The sequence below is a fragment of the Cydia amplana genome, chromosome 10 (genome assembly GCF_948474715.1).
Source record: "Cydia amplana chromosome 10, ilCydAmpl1.1, whole genome shotgun sequence".
Taxonomy (NCBI): Eukaryota; Metazoa; Arthropoda; class Insecta; order Lepidoptera; family Tortricidae; genus Cydia; species Cydia amplana.
Window position 1 is genome coordinate 20001 of NC_086078.1, and position 20077 is coordinate 40077.

The following is a 20077-nucleotide window of genomic DNA, read 5'->3' on the forward strand; positions in this document are numbered from 1 at the left end:
GGCATTCGCTATGTCTAGCGACACTGCCAACAGCACTCCACCCCGTGAGACTGCCCCATCGGCGAGGACCCTCAACCGCGCTATGGCATCAATGGTCGACCTTTCCCGCCGAAAGCCGTACTGGCACTCGTGCAAGTCGGGTCCTACCTCCCCGAGGTGTCTGACGAGACGGGCCGCGAGCACTCGCTCAAGGAGCTTGCCCATCTCGTCAAGCAAGACTATGGGGCGATAGGCCGACGGCGACTCAGCCGGGCGCCCGTCCTTCTGGAGAAGGACGAGCTTACCGGTCTTCCAGCTTCGCGGGAACCGACCTTGTTGGAGACATGCGTGGAAAAGGGCCCTCACTCTCTCCTCCAGCTCACCAAGCGCGAGCACCACGACACGTCCGGGCACACCGTCAAGTCCGGGGGCGCTGTTTTTCAGCCGGAGCCTTAACACCGCTGCCCCGAGTTCCCCCTCTGTGACAGGAGGTATGTCCTCCTCTACCGCAGTGCTGGTAGCGTTCCCACCCATCGCTGGCGGATGCCATACACCTCTTTCAGGGAACAGACCAGTAAGGATTCGTCCTAAGAGGTCCGGCTCAAGGCTGCTGGTTAGCGGAGGGGCCCAAGGCCGGAGTTTTGCCCTTACAGTTTTGTAAGGGCGTCCCCATGGGTCCCGGTCCAGCGTCTCCAGCCACTCCTTCCACGCCGCTTCCCTAGCCTGTGCGATGCCTGCCTGCAGGGCGTGGCATTTGGCTCGGTAGGCGGCGTAGAGCTCATCCTCCCTGGCCGGATCGCGTATCCTTCTCCGTCTGCTCCTGGTGTATTGGCGGCGCGCAGCTGTGCATCCGCTTCGTGCCTCACGAAGCTCCTCGCGCCACCAGTAAAGCCGGCGCCGCGGCGGAGTCGCCTTTGCTCGGGGCATTGCTGCATCGCATATGCGCTGGAGAGCAGCAACCTGCCGCTCCGCCTCGGCGTCGACTTCACCGATGGGCCTAGGCCCGGCCTGCCACCCCTCGACAATCGCTGCCTCTTTGGCCATTTCTCTGTCGAGTTTGCGCAGTTTCCAGCGCGGCCCTTCCCCCGCAGTGGGTCGACCGACACCCCTTGGAGTGGCAGGGAACGTGGAGACATCGAATCGAATGTAGCGATGATCCGACAGCGTCTCCACGTCTACCCTCACTCCCCACCCCATTACGCGCCGTGCGAGAGCAGGGCTGGCCATTGTTAGATCCACAATTGACCCGCCCCGCTGTCGCACGCACGTGTGTGTCGACCCCCTGTTGAGGATCTGCAACCCCACTTCGACCGCCCATTCTTCCATGGCATGCCCTCTCGCGTCCGTCGCTGGGGATCCCCATGTCGTGGACTTGGCGTTAAAGTCTCCAGCGACGAGCACCAGCCCCGGGCGACTGCTGCCGATCAGAGAGCCCACCTCATCCAGGAATGACTCAAACTCGACCAATCTCCTGTTTGGCGAGAAATACGCCCCGACCACCATCGTGTCTCCTAATAGTGTGGCGACAAAGCCGTGGCCTCTGGTGACGTTTTGGTGACGCGGCGCATTAGCTTGGGCCTGCGTGACAACCGCTACTAGGCCATCCCTGTCACCAGCCCAGTTGTCCCTCGGGGGCACAGAGTAGGGCTCTGCCACCACCGCGACATGTATCAACCACTCCGCCATGCTTTGGAGCAGGAGGTCTTGAGCTCTGGCGGAATGGTTGATATTCGCCTGCAGATACCGGACGGCCATTCCTAGCCATTGGCTGTCCGATCCTCCTCGACCCCAGGCTCAGGCCTTCGTGGGGGACTTGGCTGCGTAGAGGCTCCGGGGCCACCTGCAGCAGTTTTCTTCCGTTTGGGTGGGTTGCATGTTTTGCTTCCCACCCTATGGTCTGCACGGATGCCCGCAGCGGCGCACAATGAGCAATGCGCGGTGGCATTGCAGTCACGCGCGATATGGCCCGTCCCACTGCAACGGTAACATATAAGGCTCCGATCCACCTCCGACTTGCACTTCGCACGCACGTGTCCCACTTCCAAGCATCGGAAGCATCGCGTGGGCCGACTGTCGAGCAGTCTGACCTGCGCCGACACCCACCCCACGCGGACCCGTCCGCCCTGCGCCACCTTTTTGGCAGCTGCGATAGGACACCGCAGCCACACCGTACCCAACCCCGAAGGGCCGAGCGTGACCTCCCCGGACTTGATGTCCTCCTCTGCGCAGCCACCTTCCTTTGCTACCGCCGCCACCACTTCCGAGGAAAGTACGGAGTCGTCCAGGCCCGAGATGCGCATCTCCGCGCATTTGGTGGGCCTAGATATACGGACCAGGGCAGGGTCCAGTACCTCCCGCAGTTTGGCGGCCAGATCATCTGCCTTTTGGCCGCTCGCCGCTCCGGGGATCTCGAAGGCGCGGGCATCCGTGGCGGTCCTTCGGATCCGAACACCCGCGATCCCCATCGAGTCAATGTCGACCTTGCTTTTAGCCTCGTTGAGTACGGCGGCGTAGCTCGTGCTGCTATCGGCCTGGGGTATCAGTGTCAGCACCACCGCTGATGTGTTAGGAAGGCGAAGCTTCCGGGCTTTCTTTGGTGGAGCCTTGTTCGTATTCGGGCTCACCTCCTTTTTTGCACCCTTGGGCTTTCCCTTTTTCCCCTTCTTTACTACCTCGGACCAGGTTGACGTGGCAGGTGCAGGCGCCAGCGCAGCAGCGGCGGAGCCTGGCATTACCGGGGCCGGGATTTCCTGGGCGGAGCTTCCCTTCCGGGGCTTCTTCTTCTTCTCCCTCCCCACAGAGCCTGAGGAGGAAGGTCCCTTTGCAGGCACCATAGGCGAGACCAGGGCCTTCGAGGAAGCGCCCGCGAGCCTCGCGCCGGACGGAGGGAGGAGTCTGTCTTTGATTGTGGTCATGTGGGCGTCCAGGTACGACGTCACCTGGGCCATGACCACGCGACAGATCTCCTTCGTCAGAGGCGCCGAGGTTTTGCTCTGTTCGGCCACCGTCTTCGAACTCCTATCCTGTCCGGGTAGGGAGGATGCAGCACTGCCCTGCTGACGCATCGCCTCCATTTGGGCCTTAATTTCGGCCATTTCTTTTCGGAGACTGGCCATCTCCCCCCTCAGCCGGTCGTTGTCGGCCTGAAGCCGCGTCGTTTCCTCGGTGGCTGTGCGTTGGCTGAGTTCAGCAAACGCATCCGTGATTGCCGACGAGGCGTCTTTTAGGCGGCGGATGTACGGGCCCTTCAGATTCTTTGATGTGGCTGCCACCCTTTCGATGACAGCCACACTATCCGCGACCTGTCGTCTCAGGTCCCGTATGCCGGGCTCTTCTTCGGGGTTCGCCCCAGGCCGAGGAATGGTGTCTTTGCGGAACCCTTGCCGCGTTCGGATTTCCATTTGTTCCAGCTCTTTCTCCGCCTCGAGGCGAGCCTCTTCCCGGAGGGCACGGTTATAAGCTTCTCTTGCCTTAGCCATGCCCATGTAATTCCCAGTCGTGGGGGGGCGGCCCCGGCGTTTAGAGGCTTGGGATGAGCCCCCGCTGCCGGTTGAACGGCGTCCCTCATCTCCGCTGGAGCCTGGCATAGAGTCCGAGTCGGATGGTCGAGGTCTTTTTTCTGGGCGGTCCTGCCACATCCTCCCACCACTCCACTCTTCACCCTCCGTTGTCTCCACGTCCGAAATTGGCACTGGGCCCGCGGGTTTGAGTGGGGTCGGCATCCGTGGGCGCACCTTTCCCTTTCCCCGGTTTCTGGGGTTGCCCGTTGGAGCCTTCCCCTCCACGTCGGTTCCTTGACGTTCCGTGGTCGGGTTCCCATGGCGACTAGGGGGGGGGGGAGTCACCGGCGACGGGCTGGACCGCACCGTGTACGTGGTGCCGTCCGAGTCACCCCCCCCTCCCGCTAGAATCCCTGGGTCTATTCGGGTCAGGAGGACTTTGGCGACCCTCTCGAACCTGGCCTCACGGCCTCCCTCGAGCGCCAGTAGTGCGCGTGGCTCCTCCTGTCTTGCCCCTACTTCTGTGGCGGTGCTCGGAGTTGCACTTGGCGCACGCCGTATAAAGCGGCCCTGCCTGTCCCTTGCCTCTGTTAGGACGTCAACCCCTCCAAACGGAGGAATCTGCAGCTCGGGCAAGCTGAGGTCAATGCGTGGGCTTGGATAGTCCACACATTGACTGTGCTGTGACACGTTCGCCTGTGCAGGGACAGGCCCCTGCACGGGCGAACGCGCCAAGGAGCTTCGCGGGAAAAAGACCCTTTCCTCCTCGTCTTCAGAGTTTCCTCCCCTCATCCGCAAAATATCCATATCGCTTGCGTAATCGAGTTCCGTTTGTTCATAGCCAATGTCGTGTTCACGAGAGCCGGCATCCCGCCGGCCCACGAAGCAACTTTTGCCCCCTCCGTATACGACGGGGCTCTCACCCGCCGAAGCGAGTGAACGGGATTGGGTACCCGCCCGGAGAATTTTAAAGTTGCCGATCTCCATGATTAGCTTTTTTAAGGGGTGGGCTCCCCCGCACGCTCGGGACTGGACTCCCTCCAGCCACGCATCCCATCGGCGCGATTGCTCACCTTGGGATTGGGGTAATTTATTATAGTGGTTTTCTTCCACGCGGTGCTACTCTCAATGAGCAGCACCCCCGGCCGGCTCAGTGCGGGTTACGGGTTGCCCGACGGGGAGCCAAAACTCACCCAGCAGTCGCATGACTGCAACTGCCAGACCCGTCGCGCCGCGAGCCTTGAAGGCCCGCCATCCCACGCCGCTCGAAAGGCGGCCGCTGCCCAATATTAGGGCTCCTTCAAACACGGTGCACGCGCACCACCACCGTGCGTGCCTCCGTCGCGGGTACCTGGCCTCGTGAGATCCACACACATCTCAGGCCAGGCCCGCCCACCCTATGTACTTCCCCTGCGCCCTCTGCTCCGTCAGAGGGACGCGGGGAGAACCGTCATGTGCCGCTCTTTGTCTGGTCTCTCACCCCAGGCCTGTCTGGTATGGGTAGCCCTGTCCGGCGTAGCCCCGAGGATCATTGAGACACGCAAGCCCCCCCACCACGGCAAGGTGGCAGCACTTCGAGGGGGAACCTAACCTAACCTAACCTAACCTAACCTAACCTAACCTAACCTAACCTAACCTAACCTAACCTAACCTAACCTAACCTAACCTAACCTAACCTTTTTTTTTTTTTTTTTTTTTTTTGTTGACGGAGTGGGGAATGCGTTTACGCATCCCTCCCCGGCCGTGGGGCAAGGCCATAATGGGGAGGGTATGTGGGACTCCCTCTTTCGATTCCCTCTCCTAGCGAGAAGGAGCGAAAGAGAATACCCACTAAACCCCACTCCGTTGTCCCCCTCTCAGACGTTGTATGGGGGCATCATGGGCTCGCGCATTCATTCCTCCATGATGCCCCCCGTCTTTTCCCGGCGTCCCCAGGGAACCCGCACTTTGGGAGGGGAGAATCAATGACCATTCTGATTCTCCCCCCAGACGTAGGGCCTAAATATCCATATTTTGTCCCTCACAGGCCCGTTGGTCGATGTTACTCACTGGAGGGGCTCTTTGGGTCTTCGGAAGAGCCTCTTTGCCTTTTGCTGGTGGGGGCGTACAGGAAAAGCCACCCATTATGTGTCCCGCTGGGCGTTTGGCCGCATGACATACCGAGCAGAAGGCAGTCTCCGCCTTGCAGTCCACCCTCTTGTGGTCCGGCCTGCTACACCGGAAGCAGAGCCCGCTCCTGTCTACTGGCGACGGGCATAGTGCTCTGGTGTGCCCCGTGCCCATGCACCTGAAGCACCTCATCGGTGTTGGGTCCAGCGCCACTACCAGAGCCGAGGACCATCCTATTTGAAGTCGACCCGCTGCGGTGACCCTCTTGGCTGCCGTTATAGGGCACTGTGCCAGAGTCGACGTTGTCCCATTATATTGGGCCCTAATCGATCCCACCTTAACCTCATTTATTGAGCACTCTCCCAGTTTAGCGATCGCTCCCGCGATCGCTTCCTGAGAGGCTGCCTCATCTAGGCCCGAAATGCGTAAGTCCGCCATTTTGGTGGGCCTGTATACTCGGGCTTCCTCTCCGATCACCTCCGTCATTTTTCGGCAGAGTTCGTCAGCCGCCCTACCATTGTCGGACCCGGACACCTCAAGTATCCTGGCCCCAGCAGCTGTTTTGCGGACCTTGACGTGCTCTACACCCACATCAGCAAGCTTCACCGATTTGGTGACCTTATACAAAATTGAGGCGTATGTCGCCTCAGACTCCGGCTTCAAGGCCATCACAATCGCGGCCGTGGCGGGCACAACCAGCTTCCGTGGGCCTGCTGGTGCCGGTTTCCGAGCCGGGGCGGCAGGGGGGGAAGGGGGCTTGGCGGATTTGCCATTGCCCTTCCTGACAACCTGCGTCCAAGACTCAGCAGGCTCCTGCGTTTTTGTTGCCGGCTGCGAGGGTGGAGAGGCACTAGGCTCCTTCACCGTCTTCTGCCTAGGAGCAGAGTTAGCCCTCTTCTTGGTCGCTGGTGCCGAAGGCTGGGCCACAGGGGCCTTAGGCTGCCTTATGGGCGGCGCACCTGTCACTGCCCTTGAGGGCGGCGCCCCAGAGAGAGGTTCCGGCTGGTTCGCAATCGTCTTATTCCTGTCCGCAGCGAGAGGAGGGCGGGGGACCGGCTCAGGGAAATGGCCCGTGCGGGCCGAGATCATGTTTCCCATGGTAATTGTAAGGTCCCGCTTCAGGTCCTCCTTTAATTCCTTGAGGGCCTCTTTGAGGGCCTCAGAAAAGCCCGTCGCCTGGTCGCATTGGGCCGTCGGGGCCTGTGAGGGCTGGATCGTCCTCTCAGAGAAGGCTCTACGAAGGGCCTTCATCTCGGACTGACATTGGGCCAGTTGCTCCCGCATTCGGTTATTATCCTCCTTCAAGGCCCGCAACTCCTCGTCCTCTACTCTATCCGCCAGGACGTCAGTCGCCGCCAGGATGTCCCGGCAGGCCTGGTTCAGTTTGCCCCAGACTTGTCCATTTAGGTTGCCGGATTTTCCGGCAGCCTCTAGGATAATATGGGTCGCCTCCCGCACTATTTCTATGTAGTCCGTCCCTGTGTATAGGGGCGGGCTGCATTCTGTCATTTCTTGACTTGGAGAAGGGGACGGGCTCACCATCCACGGCTCCTTATCCCCCTTCTTTTTGTTGTCCCCCTGGGACCTTCTCAGGAGTAAAGGGGGGACCACTCCCGGGGGGACCACTCCCTTTCCCTTTCCCTCCTGGCTGTCCAGCACCTCCAAGAGCAAGTCCTCCTTATAGGCCTTCAGTCTGGCCTTGGCTGCTGCCAGGCCGGTAAAGTGGCCTATGGAGGCTTTCTTCGCCATGGCCTTGGCCCTACCCCTCAGCGAGGTGCTAACTTTAGGCCCGCTCCCAACGTGAGTCTCATAATCCAGGACCCGGTTTCCCTCATGGGGCCTCTTCTTGGAGGCGGCCTCAGCCCTGTACTGGCCCTCCATAGGTTCCTCCCAGTCGGGCGAGGTCGAAGAACCCGCCCCTGAAGCCCCTTTATGGGGCCCAGTGATTGGAGCCATCTCCGGGTTCAACCCCTGCGCGGGGTTATCCATACAAATACTACGCGAAGACCACCCCTTATGGGTGGAATTCGCCTAAAAAAGGTGAAAAACCAAAATACCTAACCTAACCTAACTATTTTGGTCAAGTGCGAGTCGCAGCAGAACCAAAACAGCAAAAACAAACTTAAAATTATTTTATGCGACGGGCTGTAGCGTCACTCCTGGTTGAGCTACAGATCTCGAACCAAGGTCAAAAAATAGTTCTAAGTATGTGCTATTTACCACTAATTTTTAAAACTAAAAATATTTTTTACAATTTATTAAATTCCCAACACGAAAACCAACTTATGTTTGCGTTTACCGACGCCTGATAAACAGGAATAGCAATCCTTTAAAAAATTAATAACTACTAAACTACACCCTCTAAAAATATAATTCAAACGGATTTGAATTCCCTACAACTAGCTTAATCTAACTAACCTACTACAAAGAATTTATTTACACAAAAACAGAAGATATGATTTTTTGAAAGTGAAATCTCCTAACGTCGTCAACCGCAAATGGGGTAAACTTTTTACCGAACTCGTGAGATTTGAACTCCAATATCTCCCGAACCAGAGGTCGGATCGATATGGGGTAAAAAGCTCCGTGTAGAGCAAAAAGCCGACCCAATTACAAAATTAACAGACGTAGGAGAAACACAAAGAAAAAGAAGATGTGAATTTTTCAAAGTGAAAAAGCGCCTGAAGAAAAAAGTGAATTTATATGTAAAGTGAAAGAAATTAAAAATACTATAGAAATCTAGGGAAAGGCTGGGAAAGAACAACGGTATAAAATAGAACTCAATTAGCTTTATCTCGCCACAAAAATTCGCAAAATTCCCTCAATTCTACCTCTCAAATTTACCTCAACCTAACCTAACCTAACCTAACCTAACCTAACCTAACCTTTTTTTTTTTTTTTTTTTTTTTTTGTTGACCCTCCCTCCCCGGCCGTGGGGCAAGGCCATAATGGGGAGGGTATGTGGGACTCCCTCTCTCGACTCCCTCTCCTAGCGAGAAGGAGCGAAAGAGAATACCCACTAAACCCCACTCCGTTGTCCCCCTCTCAGACGTTGTATGGGGGCATCATGGGCTCGCGCATTCATTCCTCCATGATGCCCCCCGTCTTTTCCCGGTGTCCCCAGGGAACCCGCACTTTGGGAGGGGAGAATCAATGACCATTCTGATTCTCCCCCCAGACGAAGGGCCTAAATATCCATATTTTGTCCCTCACAGGCCCGTTGGTCGATATTACTCACTGGAGGGGCTCTTTGGGTCTTCGGAAGAGCCTCTTTGCCTTTTGCTGGTGGGGGCGTACAGGAAAAGCCACCCATTATGTGTCCCGCTGGGCGTTTGGCCGCATGACATACCGAGCAGAAGGCAGTCTCCGCCTTACAGTCCACCCTCTTGTGGTCCGGCCTGCTACACCGGAAGCAAAGACCGCTCCTATCTACTGGCGACGGGCATAGTGCTCTGGTGTGCCCCGTGCCCATACACCTGAAGCACCTCATCGGTGTTGGGTCCAGCGCCACTACTAGAGCCGAGGACCATCCTATTTGAAGTCGACCCGCTGCGGTGACCCTCTTGGCTGCCGTTATAGGGCACTGTGCCAGAGTCGACGCTGTCCCATTATATTGGGCCCTAATCGATCCCACCTTAACTTCATTTATTGAGCACTCTCCCAATTTAGCGATTGCTCCCGCGATCTCTTCCTGAGTGGCTGCCTCATCTAGGCCCGAAATGCGTAAGTCCGCCATTTTGGTGGGCCTGTATACTCGGGCTTCCTCACCGATCACCTCCGTCATTTTTCGGCAGAGTTCATCAGCCGCCCTACCATTGTCGGACCCGGACACCTCAAGTATCCTGGCTCCAGCAGCTGTTTTGCGGACCTTGACGTGCTCTACACCCACATCAGCAAGCTTCACCGATTTAGTGACCTTATACAAAATTGAGGCGTATGTCGCCTCAGACTCCGGCTTCAAGGCCATCACGATCGCGGCCGTGGCGGGCACAACCAGCTTCCGTGGGCCCGCTGGCGCCGGTTTCCGAGCCGGGGCGGCAGGGGGGGAAGGGGTCTTGGCGGATTTGCCATTGCCCTTCCTGACAACCTGCGTCCAAGACTCAGCAGGCTCCTGTGTTTTTGTTGCCGGCTGCGAGGGTGGAGAGGCACTAGGCTCCTTCACCGTCTTCTGCCTAGGAGCAGAGTTAGCCCTCTTCTTGGTCGCTGGTGCCGAAGGCTGGGCCACAGGGGCCTTAGGCTGCCTTGTCGGCGGCGCACCTGTCACTGCCCTTGAGGGCGGCGCCCCAGATTGAGGTTCCGGCTGGTTCGCGGTCGTCTTATTCCTGTCCGCAGCGAGAGGAGGGCGGGGGACCGGCTCAGGGAAATAGCCCGTGCGGGCCGAGATCATGTTTCCCATGGTAATTGTAAGGTCCCGCTTCAGGTCCTCCTTCAATTCCTTGAGGGCCTCTTTGAGGGCCTCAGAGAAGTCCGTCGCCTGGCCGCATTGGGCCGTCGGGGCCTGTGGGGGCTGGATCGTCCTCTCAGATAAGGCTCTACGAAGGGCCTTCATCTCGGTCTGACATTGGGCAAGTTGCTCCCGCATTAGGTTATTGTCCGCCTTTAAGGCCCGCAACTCCTCGTCCTCTACTCTATCCGCCAGGACGTCAGTGGCCGCCAGGATGTCCCGGCAGGCCTGGTTCAGTTTTCCCCAGACTTGTCCATTTAGGTTGCCGGATTTTCCGGCAGCCTCTAGGACAATATGGGTCGCCTCCCGCACTATTTCTATGTAGTCCGTCCCTGTGTATAGGGGCGGGCTGCTTTCTGTCATTTCTTGACTTGGAGAAGGGGACGGGCTCACCATCCACGGCTCCTTATCCCCCTTCTTTTTGTTGTCCCCCTGGGACCTTCTCAGGAGTAAAGGGGGGACCACTCCCTTTTCCTTTCCCTCCTGGCTGTCCAACACCTCCAAGAGCAAGTCCTCCTTATAGGCCTTCAGTCTGGCCTTGGCTGCTGCCAGGCCGGTAAAGTGGCCCATGGAGGCTTTCTTCACCATGGCCTTGGCCCTACCCCTCAGCGCGGTGCTAACTTTAGGCCCGCTCCCAACGTGAGTCTCATACTCCAGGACCCGGTTTCCCTCATGGGGCCTCTTCTTGGAGGCGGCCTCAGCCCTGTCCTGGCCCTCCATAGGTTCCTCCCAGTCGGGCGAGGTCGAAGAACCCGCCCCTGAAGCCCCTTTATGGGGCCCAGTGATTGGAGCCATCTCCGGATTCAACCCCTGCGCGGGGTTATCCATATAATTACTACGCGAAGACCACCCCTTATGGGTGGAATTCGCCTAAAAAAGGTGAAAAACCAAAACACCTAACCTAACCTAACTATTTTGGTCAAGTGCGAGTCGCAGCAGAACCAAAACAGCAAAAACAAACTTAAAATTATTTTATGCGACGGGCTGTAGCGTCACTCCTGGTTGAGCTACAAATCTCGAACCAAGGTCAAAAAATAGTTCTAAGTATGTGCTATTAACCACTAATTTTTAAAACTAAAAATATTAAATATTTTACAATTTACAAAATTTCTAAGACGAAAACCAACTTATGTTTGCGTTTACCGACGCCTGATAAACAGGAATAGCAATCCTTTAAAAAATTAATAACTACTAAACTAAGCCCTCTAAAAATATAATTCAAACGGATTTGAATTCCCTACAACTAGCTTAATCTAACTAACCTACTACAAAGAATTTATTTACACAAGAACAGAAGATATGATTTTTTGAAAGTGAAATCTCCTAACGTCGTCAACCGCAAATGGGGTAAACCTTTTACCGAACTCGTGAGATTTGAACTCCAATATCTCCCGAACCAAAGGTCGGATCGATATGGGGTAAAAAGCTCCGTGTAGAGCAAAAAGCCGACCCAATTACAAAATTAACAGACGTAGGGAAAACACAAGGAAAAAGAAGATGTGAATTTTTGAAAGTGAAAAAGCGCCTGAAGAAAAAAGTGAATTTATATGTAAAGTGAAAGAAATTAAAAATACTATAGAAATCTAGGGAAAGGCTGGGAAAGAACAACGGTATAAAATAGCACTCAATTAGCTTTATCTCGCCACAAAAATTCGCAAAATTCCCTCAATTCTACCTCTCAAATTTACCTCAAAACCTAACCTAACCTAACCTAACCTTTTTTTTTTTTTTTTTTTTTTCGTTGGAAAAATGCTTTATGCATACCCGCACACCCGGGGGAGGAGATGCGGGTTATGTGGGACTCGGCAAAGGTGCCGCTACCCACTAAAAAACCAACGGTATGCCTGCACGCCGCCGGTGGGGCGTGGCCACGGGTTCTCTAGAGTACGCAACCGCAGCCACGCCGGCGCCGCCCGCCTGTGCAGCGGGCCCTTCTCTTGTGGGGGGCTAGAGTGAGACTTCTACCCCTGCCTTCTCAGAAGGCGCGTGGGCATACCACGCGCGCCCTCTCTGCGAGGCCTATGTAATGGGCAGCGACGCCCCCGCGCCGCTGCCCAGACCTCGCTAGGTGGGGGGGAGGAGATGGGCATACGCTCTCCTCCGGGCCCCTGTGCGCTTGCGGCGGATCGGGTGCGAGGCTGGGTTGGCCTCCCTTTCCCTCTCCGCTGCCTCCTTCTGCGACATTACATCCTCGCAGAAGGAGAGGACCGCTTTCCACGACCTCTCGTCGGCAACCATAGCCTTAACTACGGCTGGCAAGGAGAGGTCGTTCCCCACCACTGCCGCGAGTTCGCGGCGCTGCCCCTCCCAGGCTGGGCATTCCTCCAGGGTATGCTGCGCCGTGTCCTCGCCGCAGCCACACTGGTGGCACTCCGCCGTCTCCTCCCGTCTTGCGTACCGGTGCAGGTAGCTCCCGAAACAGCCATGCCCCGTGAGCACCTGCACCAGCCGGAAGGTTAGCGAGCCCCGCTCTCTCTCCAGCCAGTCTTGTAGGACCGGCCGGACCGCCTCGACAGTCCTGTGTCCCTCCTCGCGTCCAGCCAGTTGTTCCTCCCATTGGAGGACAATGGACTGTCGGACGAGGAGCTTTTGCGCCTCTACCTCCCTAGGCGCAGGATGGAACTCCCGCAGCCGGAGCTCCCTGCGCCACTCGTACAGAGACGCTTGGGCCTCCGCCTCCAGATCCCAGGGAGGCGTTCCCGCCAGCAAGCACGCCGCATCATATGAGGTGGTGCGGTACCCGCGTACGACGCTGATGGCCATCGCCCTCTGAGCCTTTCTCAGCAGGGCGATATTTCGGGCCGCCAGATTCGCCGCCCAGATCGGCGCCCCGTAAAGGGCCATCGATCGCACCACCCCCATATACAGACGGCGGCTCGCTACCTCCGGCCCCCCGATATTGGGCATCAGCCTCTTCAGTGCGGCCGATGCTGCCATTAGTCGGGGGGTCAGGCGGGCAAAGTGCTCGCGGAAGTTCCATCGGGAATCGAGGACAAGTCCGAGATATTTCATGTCGGACTTTACCTCGATTCGGGTGCCACCAACGACGATGCTGGATCCTGCAGGCGGCGCCTTCCGGGCTGCGTGGAAGCAGAGCGCCTCAGACTTGTGTAGCGCCACCTCCAGACCCAGCATCGTTATACGCCTCACCACCTGTGCCACCGTCACGGTGGCGAGGCGTGCTGCTTCCCGGTACGAGGTCCCCCGGGACGTGACCAGCGTGTCATCTGCGTAGCAGGTCACACTTGACCCCGGGAGAAGCTCCCCCCGCAGCACCCAGTCGTACCCAATGTTCCACAGGAGCGGCCCTAAGACCGAGCCCTGTGGAACACCGCACGACGTCTCCCACCTTGTAATCCCGCCGCCCCGGACCGGGTACTCCACACACCGCTCCGAGAGGTAGGCCCCGACTATTTGGCACAAATAGGGAGGCACTTTGTGGTATTTCAGCGCCTCCCTAATGCACGACCACGGCAGGGTGTTAAAGGCATTGGCGATATCCAAGGACACCGCCAGGAGAACCCCACCGTGGTCAACCGCCTCATCCGAGAGGGCTTTGATGCGCGCGACTGCATCTACGGTCGACCTGCCCTCTCGGAATCCGAACTGATGCTCGGACAGGTCAGGTCCTACTCCTCGGAGGTGCTCAACGAGGCGACAGCAGATGATGCGCTCGAAGAGCTTGTCAGCCTCGTCGAGCAATACGATCGGACGGTAGGCGGATGGAGAGTCCGCGGGACGCCCATCCTTTTTTAGGAGGACGAGCCGGCCGGTTTTCCATATGGTCGGAAATCGGCCGGACTGTAGACAGGCGTCCAGTAGCCCGCGGAATCTCTCCCCTAGGGACCGCAGCGCCAAAGCCAGGACGCGTCCTGGGATCCCATCTAGACCCGGTGCCGTGTTTTTGGCTTTTAGCCTCCGCACGGCTGCGTCTAGCTCTGCCTCCGTTACCGGAGGCACCCCGACTTCCGCACCCTCGAACCCTGCGAGCTGATGGGGAGGTGCCATTTCTGGGGGCTGGTGTTCCGGTCTGTTCGGAAACAAGTTGGAAACAACCACCCCCAGTAGTCGAGGCTCGAGACTCTCTGTCAAGGGGGGGGCCCAAGGGCGTAATTTACCCCTGACCGTCTTGTACGGCCTTCCCCATGGGTCTCGGTTTAGAGTCTCGAGAAGCTCCGCTCTGGCGCTCGCCTTCGCCTCGCAGATGGAGAGCTGCAGCGCCTTGACCGCCTCCCTGTAGGCACTGTACAGCCGCGTCTCCTCTTCAACGTCTCGGTGTCTGCGTCAACGGGACCGTGTGTACTGGCGTCTCGCCCTGTTGGAGCGGGATCGGAGGTCTTCGATTTCTCGCGACCACCAGTACACTTGACGCTTCGGAGGCCGTGGCTTGGCTCGTGACATGCCTGCGTCACAGACTTGTGACATGGCTTCGCGGAACCAGGCTGCCTCCTCCTCGGTCTCCACAGGCCCAGGAGATGTTGTCCAGGCCTGGACGAGGGACGCTATCTCCACCGCTTCACGATCCAGGCTGTTCAGGGCCCAACGAGGGTAAGGGGTCGCAGCACGGCCATTCGGACGACGATCCGTGTCTGTCGTGCCTCCGGAGGAGGTGGAGACATCAAACCGGATGTACAAATGGTCTGATAATGTCTCCACCGTCTCCAGTACTCTCCAGCCACGGACGCGGGTCGCGAGTGCCGGGGTCGCGAAAGTAACGTCCACTATGGACTCTCCCTGCCAGCGCACGCAGGTGCTGGCCGACCCTCGGTTCAGAACCGACATTCCGGTCATCGTCGCCCATTCCTCTAGAAGGTCTCCGCGAATGTCGGTTGCGGGACAGCCCCAGGCCATGGATTTGGCGTTTAAGTCACCTGCGACAACTACCTGGCGCGGTTGGGTCTGCCCAACGAGAGCCGCCAGCTGGCCGAGGAAGGCTTCGAACTCGGAGACTCTTCTGTTGGGGGAGAAATATACCCCGATCAGGGTAATTTCGCCCCAGAGGACAGCCACATAGCCTCGACCCCTCGACAACGTGGAGGGGGGCGGTATACCCTCTACCCCTGCTTTTGTTATAATGGCCACCAAGCCATCCAGGTCCGCAGCCCAGTTGTGGCTGGGGGGGACGTAGTACGGCTCGGCGACCACGGCAACATCTATCGACCACTGCGCCATGGACTGCAGGAGGAGATCTTGCGCCCCGGCGCAGTGGTTTATGTTCGCCTGGAGGATCCGATTAGTTGACCTCGTCATTTGGCGCATTGCTAATCGGGCCCTCTTGTGCGGCCAGAGGCGCCGCCACTCCAGGAGTACCTGGTTTGCTGGTCGCCTTCCGGGACATGCGTTTTGGGGCTTTAGCCCCCATCGCGCAGGTACTGCTGCCGGCACTGTGGTCAGCAGGTTTGCCCGCTGCAGTGCACAGAGTGCAGTGGGGCGCGGCGGTGCAGTCCCTGGCCCGGTGACCGGATTGACCGCATCGGTAGCACTGGTCACTGCGGTCGATTTCTGAGGTGCACCCCTTCCTAACATGGCCAGGCACCAGGCAGCGGAAGCACCTCAGGGGTCGGGACTCCAGCAGCTTCACGTTTGCCGAAGCCCAACCGACGAGGAGTCGCCCCTCAGCCACTTTCTTGGCGGCTGCTACGGGGCAGCGAGCCCACGCTGTGCCCAGGCCTGTTGGCGCGCGGGAGATCCGGCCAACTTTCACTGCCTCTAGGGCACACCCTCCAACTTTCGCCACGGCAGCGGCGAGCTCTTCTTCTGAAACCGAGTCATCCAGACCGGAAATGCGCATCTCCGCGCATTTTACCGGCCTAGAGATGCGGACATCGGCCACATTAAGCGTTTCCCTCAGCTTGGCCGCAAGAGAGTCTGCTTGGTTGCCGCTGGTGGTGTCTGGGCCCGGGATCTCCAGGATTGCCGCCCCTGTCACTGCCCTACGGAACCTCAGACCGGTGATACCGAGCCCATCCAGGGAAATTTTGGACTTGGCCTCCGTAATCAACGTTCCGTAGGTAACGCCCCTCTCTTCTGCTCCCGTCTCCAGGGTGAGGACTACGGCGGCTGACCGCGGGGTGCGCAGTAGCGCCTTGGTCTTATTGCGACCCTTCCCTTCTTGCGCTTTTCGCGGTGCCGCCGGCTGTTGTGGCTTCGCAGTCGTCGCTGCTCCAACGGCAGTCTTCTTTTTATTCTTCTTACCCCGCTTGACCACAGTCGTCCATTCCTCTTCCGAGGCAGGCACTGTTGTCTGCAGCCGAGGCTGCCGGACTTGGGAAGCGGGGCCAGGAACACTCGTAGGACGCTTTTTGGGCCCCTCCTTCTTTTTGTTCTTCTTCGCAGCCCGCTTCGCACCCGCTGGGTTGGTAGGAGCTGGAGTGTGACCGGGGGGAGAGCTTCCTGCTTTGGAAGGTGTGGGAGCAGAAGACACCTGAGTAGGTTGCTGTGGGAGCAGTCTCTCCTCCAGGGCGCTCAACCTTGTACCCATCATGTCACTCACCTTGGCCATGATATTGCGCTCTAGGTCACCTTGCTCCCGAGCAGGTGATGTCGCCGTCTCTTGGCGCGTCCCTTCGAGGCGCTGCCCAAGGCTAGCACGCAAGTCGCCCATCTCCTTACGGAGCTCGGCCATTTCCGCCTTGAGGCGAGCGTTTTCGGCGGCGAGCCTCCTCGTCTCATCGGAGACAGTCCGGCCCCTCATCTCACCGACAGCTTCCCGGATCGCAGCCACAGCCTCCTTCAGAATTCGTTGGTACGTGCCCTTTAGGTTTTTGGACTTGGTGGCCACGTCCTTGATTAGCCCCAGACTATCCCGCACCTGCTGGTTTAGGGCCAGGGCAGTGCGGTTTTCTTCGTCGTCTGACCCACTTGTCGTCCCAAACGAATCCGGATGGCGGGCAAGCCGTCTTAGCGTCACCATTTTGGACGCGGCTATCAGGTCCTCTTCAGTTTGCAGCTCGAGCTCCAGGCGCTTAGCCTTTTCCTTGGTTAGCCCGGCGTGGCGCGCCGTGGATGGTCGGCGGCCTGTTCCTCGCTTGGAAGGTCCCGAGGCGGGCTTTCCTTGCTCCGCAAGATCGGAAGCCTCGCCGCTCGGCGATGCTCCCGTGTCGCTACCACTGTTTCGCTGCCTCTTCCGTCCTGCGGCCATTTGGGCAGTTAGCGAAGCGTCGGATTCGGCGGTTTCCACGTCGGTTGGCACCGGAGAGAAAAATACTCCGTCCCCAGGGAGGTCACCCGTGTCTATTCTCCTGGGGGAGAAGAACTCCTCCCTGCCAAGAGACGGGACCCTTTCTGGCATGCGTTCTATTAGCACTACGGCTTTACGTCTCTCACTAAGCCCCCTAGCGGGTTTGGGTGGGGAGCGTGTAGAATCCACCGCCGTCCCCGGAGGCACGTCCTCATCATGGAACACCCAGCGCCCCTGGGCGTCCTGAAATGGTCGGAATCCATCCTTGGGGTGGCCAGTGGAGGCTCCTGCCTCCGCCGGACTGCTATTCTCCCCATCACCTCCTCCTCCTCCTTGCAGCCTCAATACCAAATCACTCTGCAAATCGGTGTCCATGAAGTGTTTGCTTGTGTTGTCGTTTCGGGATCGTGAGTGGTTTGCCCCCCCAGAATACGGAAGGCGGCATGTCGCCACAGCATGGGCAATTGCCCGTCCTGTGGCGACATGGAGGATTGAAACCTCCTGGGGTAGTTCTACATTTTCGTTTCCACTCATTTTGTGTGCTATTTTGAGGAGGTATGCCCCTCCCTGACGTTTGTGACTGGACTCCCTCCAGCCACGCATCCCATCGGCACGCCAGACACACCTTGGGATTGGGGTGATTTTTATAGTGGTTTTCTTCCACTTTTCCATCCGCCGCGCTTGGTGGCCGGAGCCATCCCCACTCCTCCCCCCGCCAGAGGTAATTTCTAATAGGGGACCTATTAGAAATTCCCAACAGGGACTTTGCAGCTCACACTGTGCCCTCTGCTATTCAGAGGGACACGCGGAGCCACCCGCCCAGCCACTCCTCAGGGTATCAATCAAGGAACTGCTCCTCGGGCAAAGATCCGGAATGTGACCCCCCGCAGCCGTCATTGGAAGCCAAAAGCCCCCCAGACGCACAACAGATCCGCGCGGCATCCGGTGCGCGATCCTCCCGATCCGCTAACACCGCCGACCCGCCCGGAGAAATAGATCTGCAATTGGGTTTCACAGAAGCCCAATGCACAATCCTTCCAGACAGCTAGGCAATGTCAGAAAAGCAGAAGGCTCTCCAATCCGGCAACCACCCACATCCACGACGCGTCAGGGAGCCCTCAGCCTCCTCCCCAGACGTCCGCGCGCGAAACAGTGACTTGATTGACCCTACATACTGCTCTCATAGCTCCTCCTCTCTGCTCATCCACTGCGCCGTCTGCTTATTCAGAGGGACGCGTGGAGAGCCGTTCTCGGGCACAAAGCCCCCCAAATCCCCCCCTTGGTGTTTGGTTCGCGGGACTACGTCCTACCCCAGCACGACAACGGGCCGGGGCATTCCCCTATCCACCACCTGGGGACGCGCCACGTCGGGGTTCACCTCCCCGCCCACTCGGACACCCGAGCAGGTCCGTGGAACCTTTTTTTTTTTTTTTTTTTTTTTTTTTTTTTTTTCGTTGGAAAAATGCTTTATGCATACCCGCACACCCGGGGGAGGAAATGCGGGTTATGTGGGACTCGGCAAAGGTGCCGCTACCCACTAAAAAACCAACGGTATGCCTGCACGCCGCCGGTGGGGCGTGGCCACGGGTTCTCTAGAGTACGCAACCGCAACCACGCCGGCGCCGCCCGCCTGTGCAGCGGGCCCTTCTCTTGTGGGGGGCTAGAGAGGAACTTCTACCCCTGCCTACTCAGAAGGCGCGTGGGCATACCACGCGCGCCCTCTCTGCGAGGCCTATGTAATGGGCAGCGACGCCCCCGCGCCGCTGCCCAGACCTCGCTAGGTGGGGGGGAGGAGATGGGCATACGCTCTCCTCCGGGCCCCTGTGCGCTTGCGGCGGATCGGGTGCGAGGCTGGGTTGGCCTCCCTTTCCCTCTCCGCTGCCTCCTTCTGCGACATTACATCCTCGCAGAAGGAGAGGACCGCTTTCCACGACCTCTCGTCGGCAACCATAGCCTTAACTACGGCTGGCAAGGAGAGGTCGTTCCCCACCACTGCCGCGAGTTCGCGGCGCTGCCCCTCCCAGGCTGGGCATTCCTCCAGGGTATGCTGCGCCGTGTCCTCGCCGCAGCCACACTGGTGGCACTCCGCCGTCTCCTCCCGTCTTGCGTACCGGTGCAGGTAGCTCCCGAAACAGCCATGCCCCGTGAGCACCTGCACCAGCCGGAAGGTTAGCGAGCCCCGCTCTCTCTCCAGCCAGTCTTGTAGGACCGGCCGGACCGCCTCGACAGTCCTGTGCCCTTCCTCGCGTCCAGCCAGTTGCTCCTCCCATTGGAGGACAATGGACTGCCGGACGAGGAGCTTTTGCGCCTCTATCTCCCTAGGCGCAGGATGGAACTCCCGCAGCCGGAGCTCCCTGCGCCACTCGTACAGAGACGCTTGGGCCTCCGCCTCCAGATCCCAAGGAGGCGTTCCCGCCAGCAAGCACGCCGCATCATATGAGGTGGTGCGGTACCCGCGTACGACGCTGATGGCCATCGCCCTCTGAGCCTTTCTCAGCAGGGCGATATTTTGGGCCGCCAGATTCCCCGCCCAGATCGGCGCCCCGTACAGGGCCATCGATCGCACCACCCCCATATACAGACGGCGGCTCGCTACGTCCGGCCCCCCGATATTGGGCATCAGCCTCTTCAGTGCGGCCGATGCTGCCATTAGTCGGGGGGTCAGGCGGGCAAAGTGCTCGCGGAAGTTCCATCGGGAATCGAGGACAAGTCCGAGATATTTCATGTCGGACTTTACCTCGATTCGGGTGCCACCAACGACGATGCCGGATCCTGCAGGCGGCGCCTTCCGGGCTGCGTGGAAGCAGAGCGCCTCAGACTTGTGTAGCGCCACCTCCAGACCCAGCATCGTTATACGCCTCACCA

General features: G+C 58.6%; 3 protein-coding genes across 3 annotated transcripts; all 3 read right to left on the reverse strand.

The window, feature by feature from the left end:
* Window positions 1–5477: 5477 nt before the first annotated feature.
* On the reverse strand, window positions 5478–7577 carry LOC134651642 (uncharacterized). Its single transcript, XM_063506742.1, has one exon. The coding sequence runs from the start codon at window positions 7575–7577 to the stop codon at window positions 5478–5480; it is 2100 nt and encodes a 699-aa protein (XP_063362812.1).
* A 1198-nt stretch (window positions 7578–8775) lies between these two features.
* On the reverse strand, window positions 8776–10860 carry LOC134651643 (uncharacterized). The gene has a single exon (XM_063506743.1). It carries the CDS (start codon window positions 10858–10860, stop codon window positions 8776–8778), a length of 2085 nt encoding a protein of 694 aa, XP_063362813.1.
* A 3456-nt stretch (window positions 10861–14316) lies between these two features.
* LOC134651644 (uncharacterized) lies at window positions 14317–17323 on the reverse strand. Its single transcript, XM_063506744.1, has 2 exons — window positions 15314–17323; window positions 14317–15252 (listed from the first exon to the last, which is right to left on the reverse strand). The coding sequence occupies exons 1-2, from the start codon at window positions 17321–17323 to the stop codon at window positions 14317–14319; spliced, it is 2946 nt and encodes a 981-aa protein (XP_063362814.1).
* Window positions 17324–20077: the final 2754 nt, after the last annotated feature.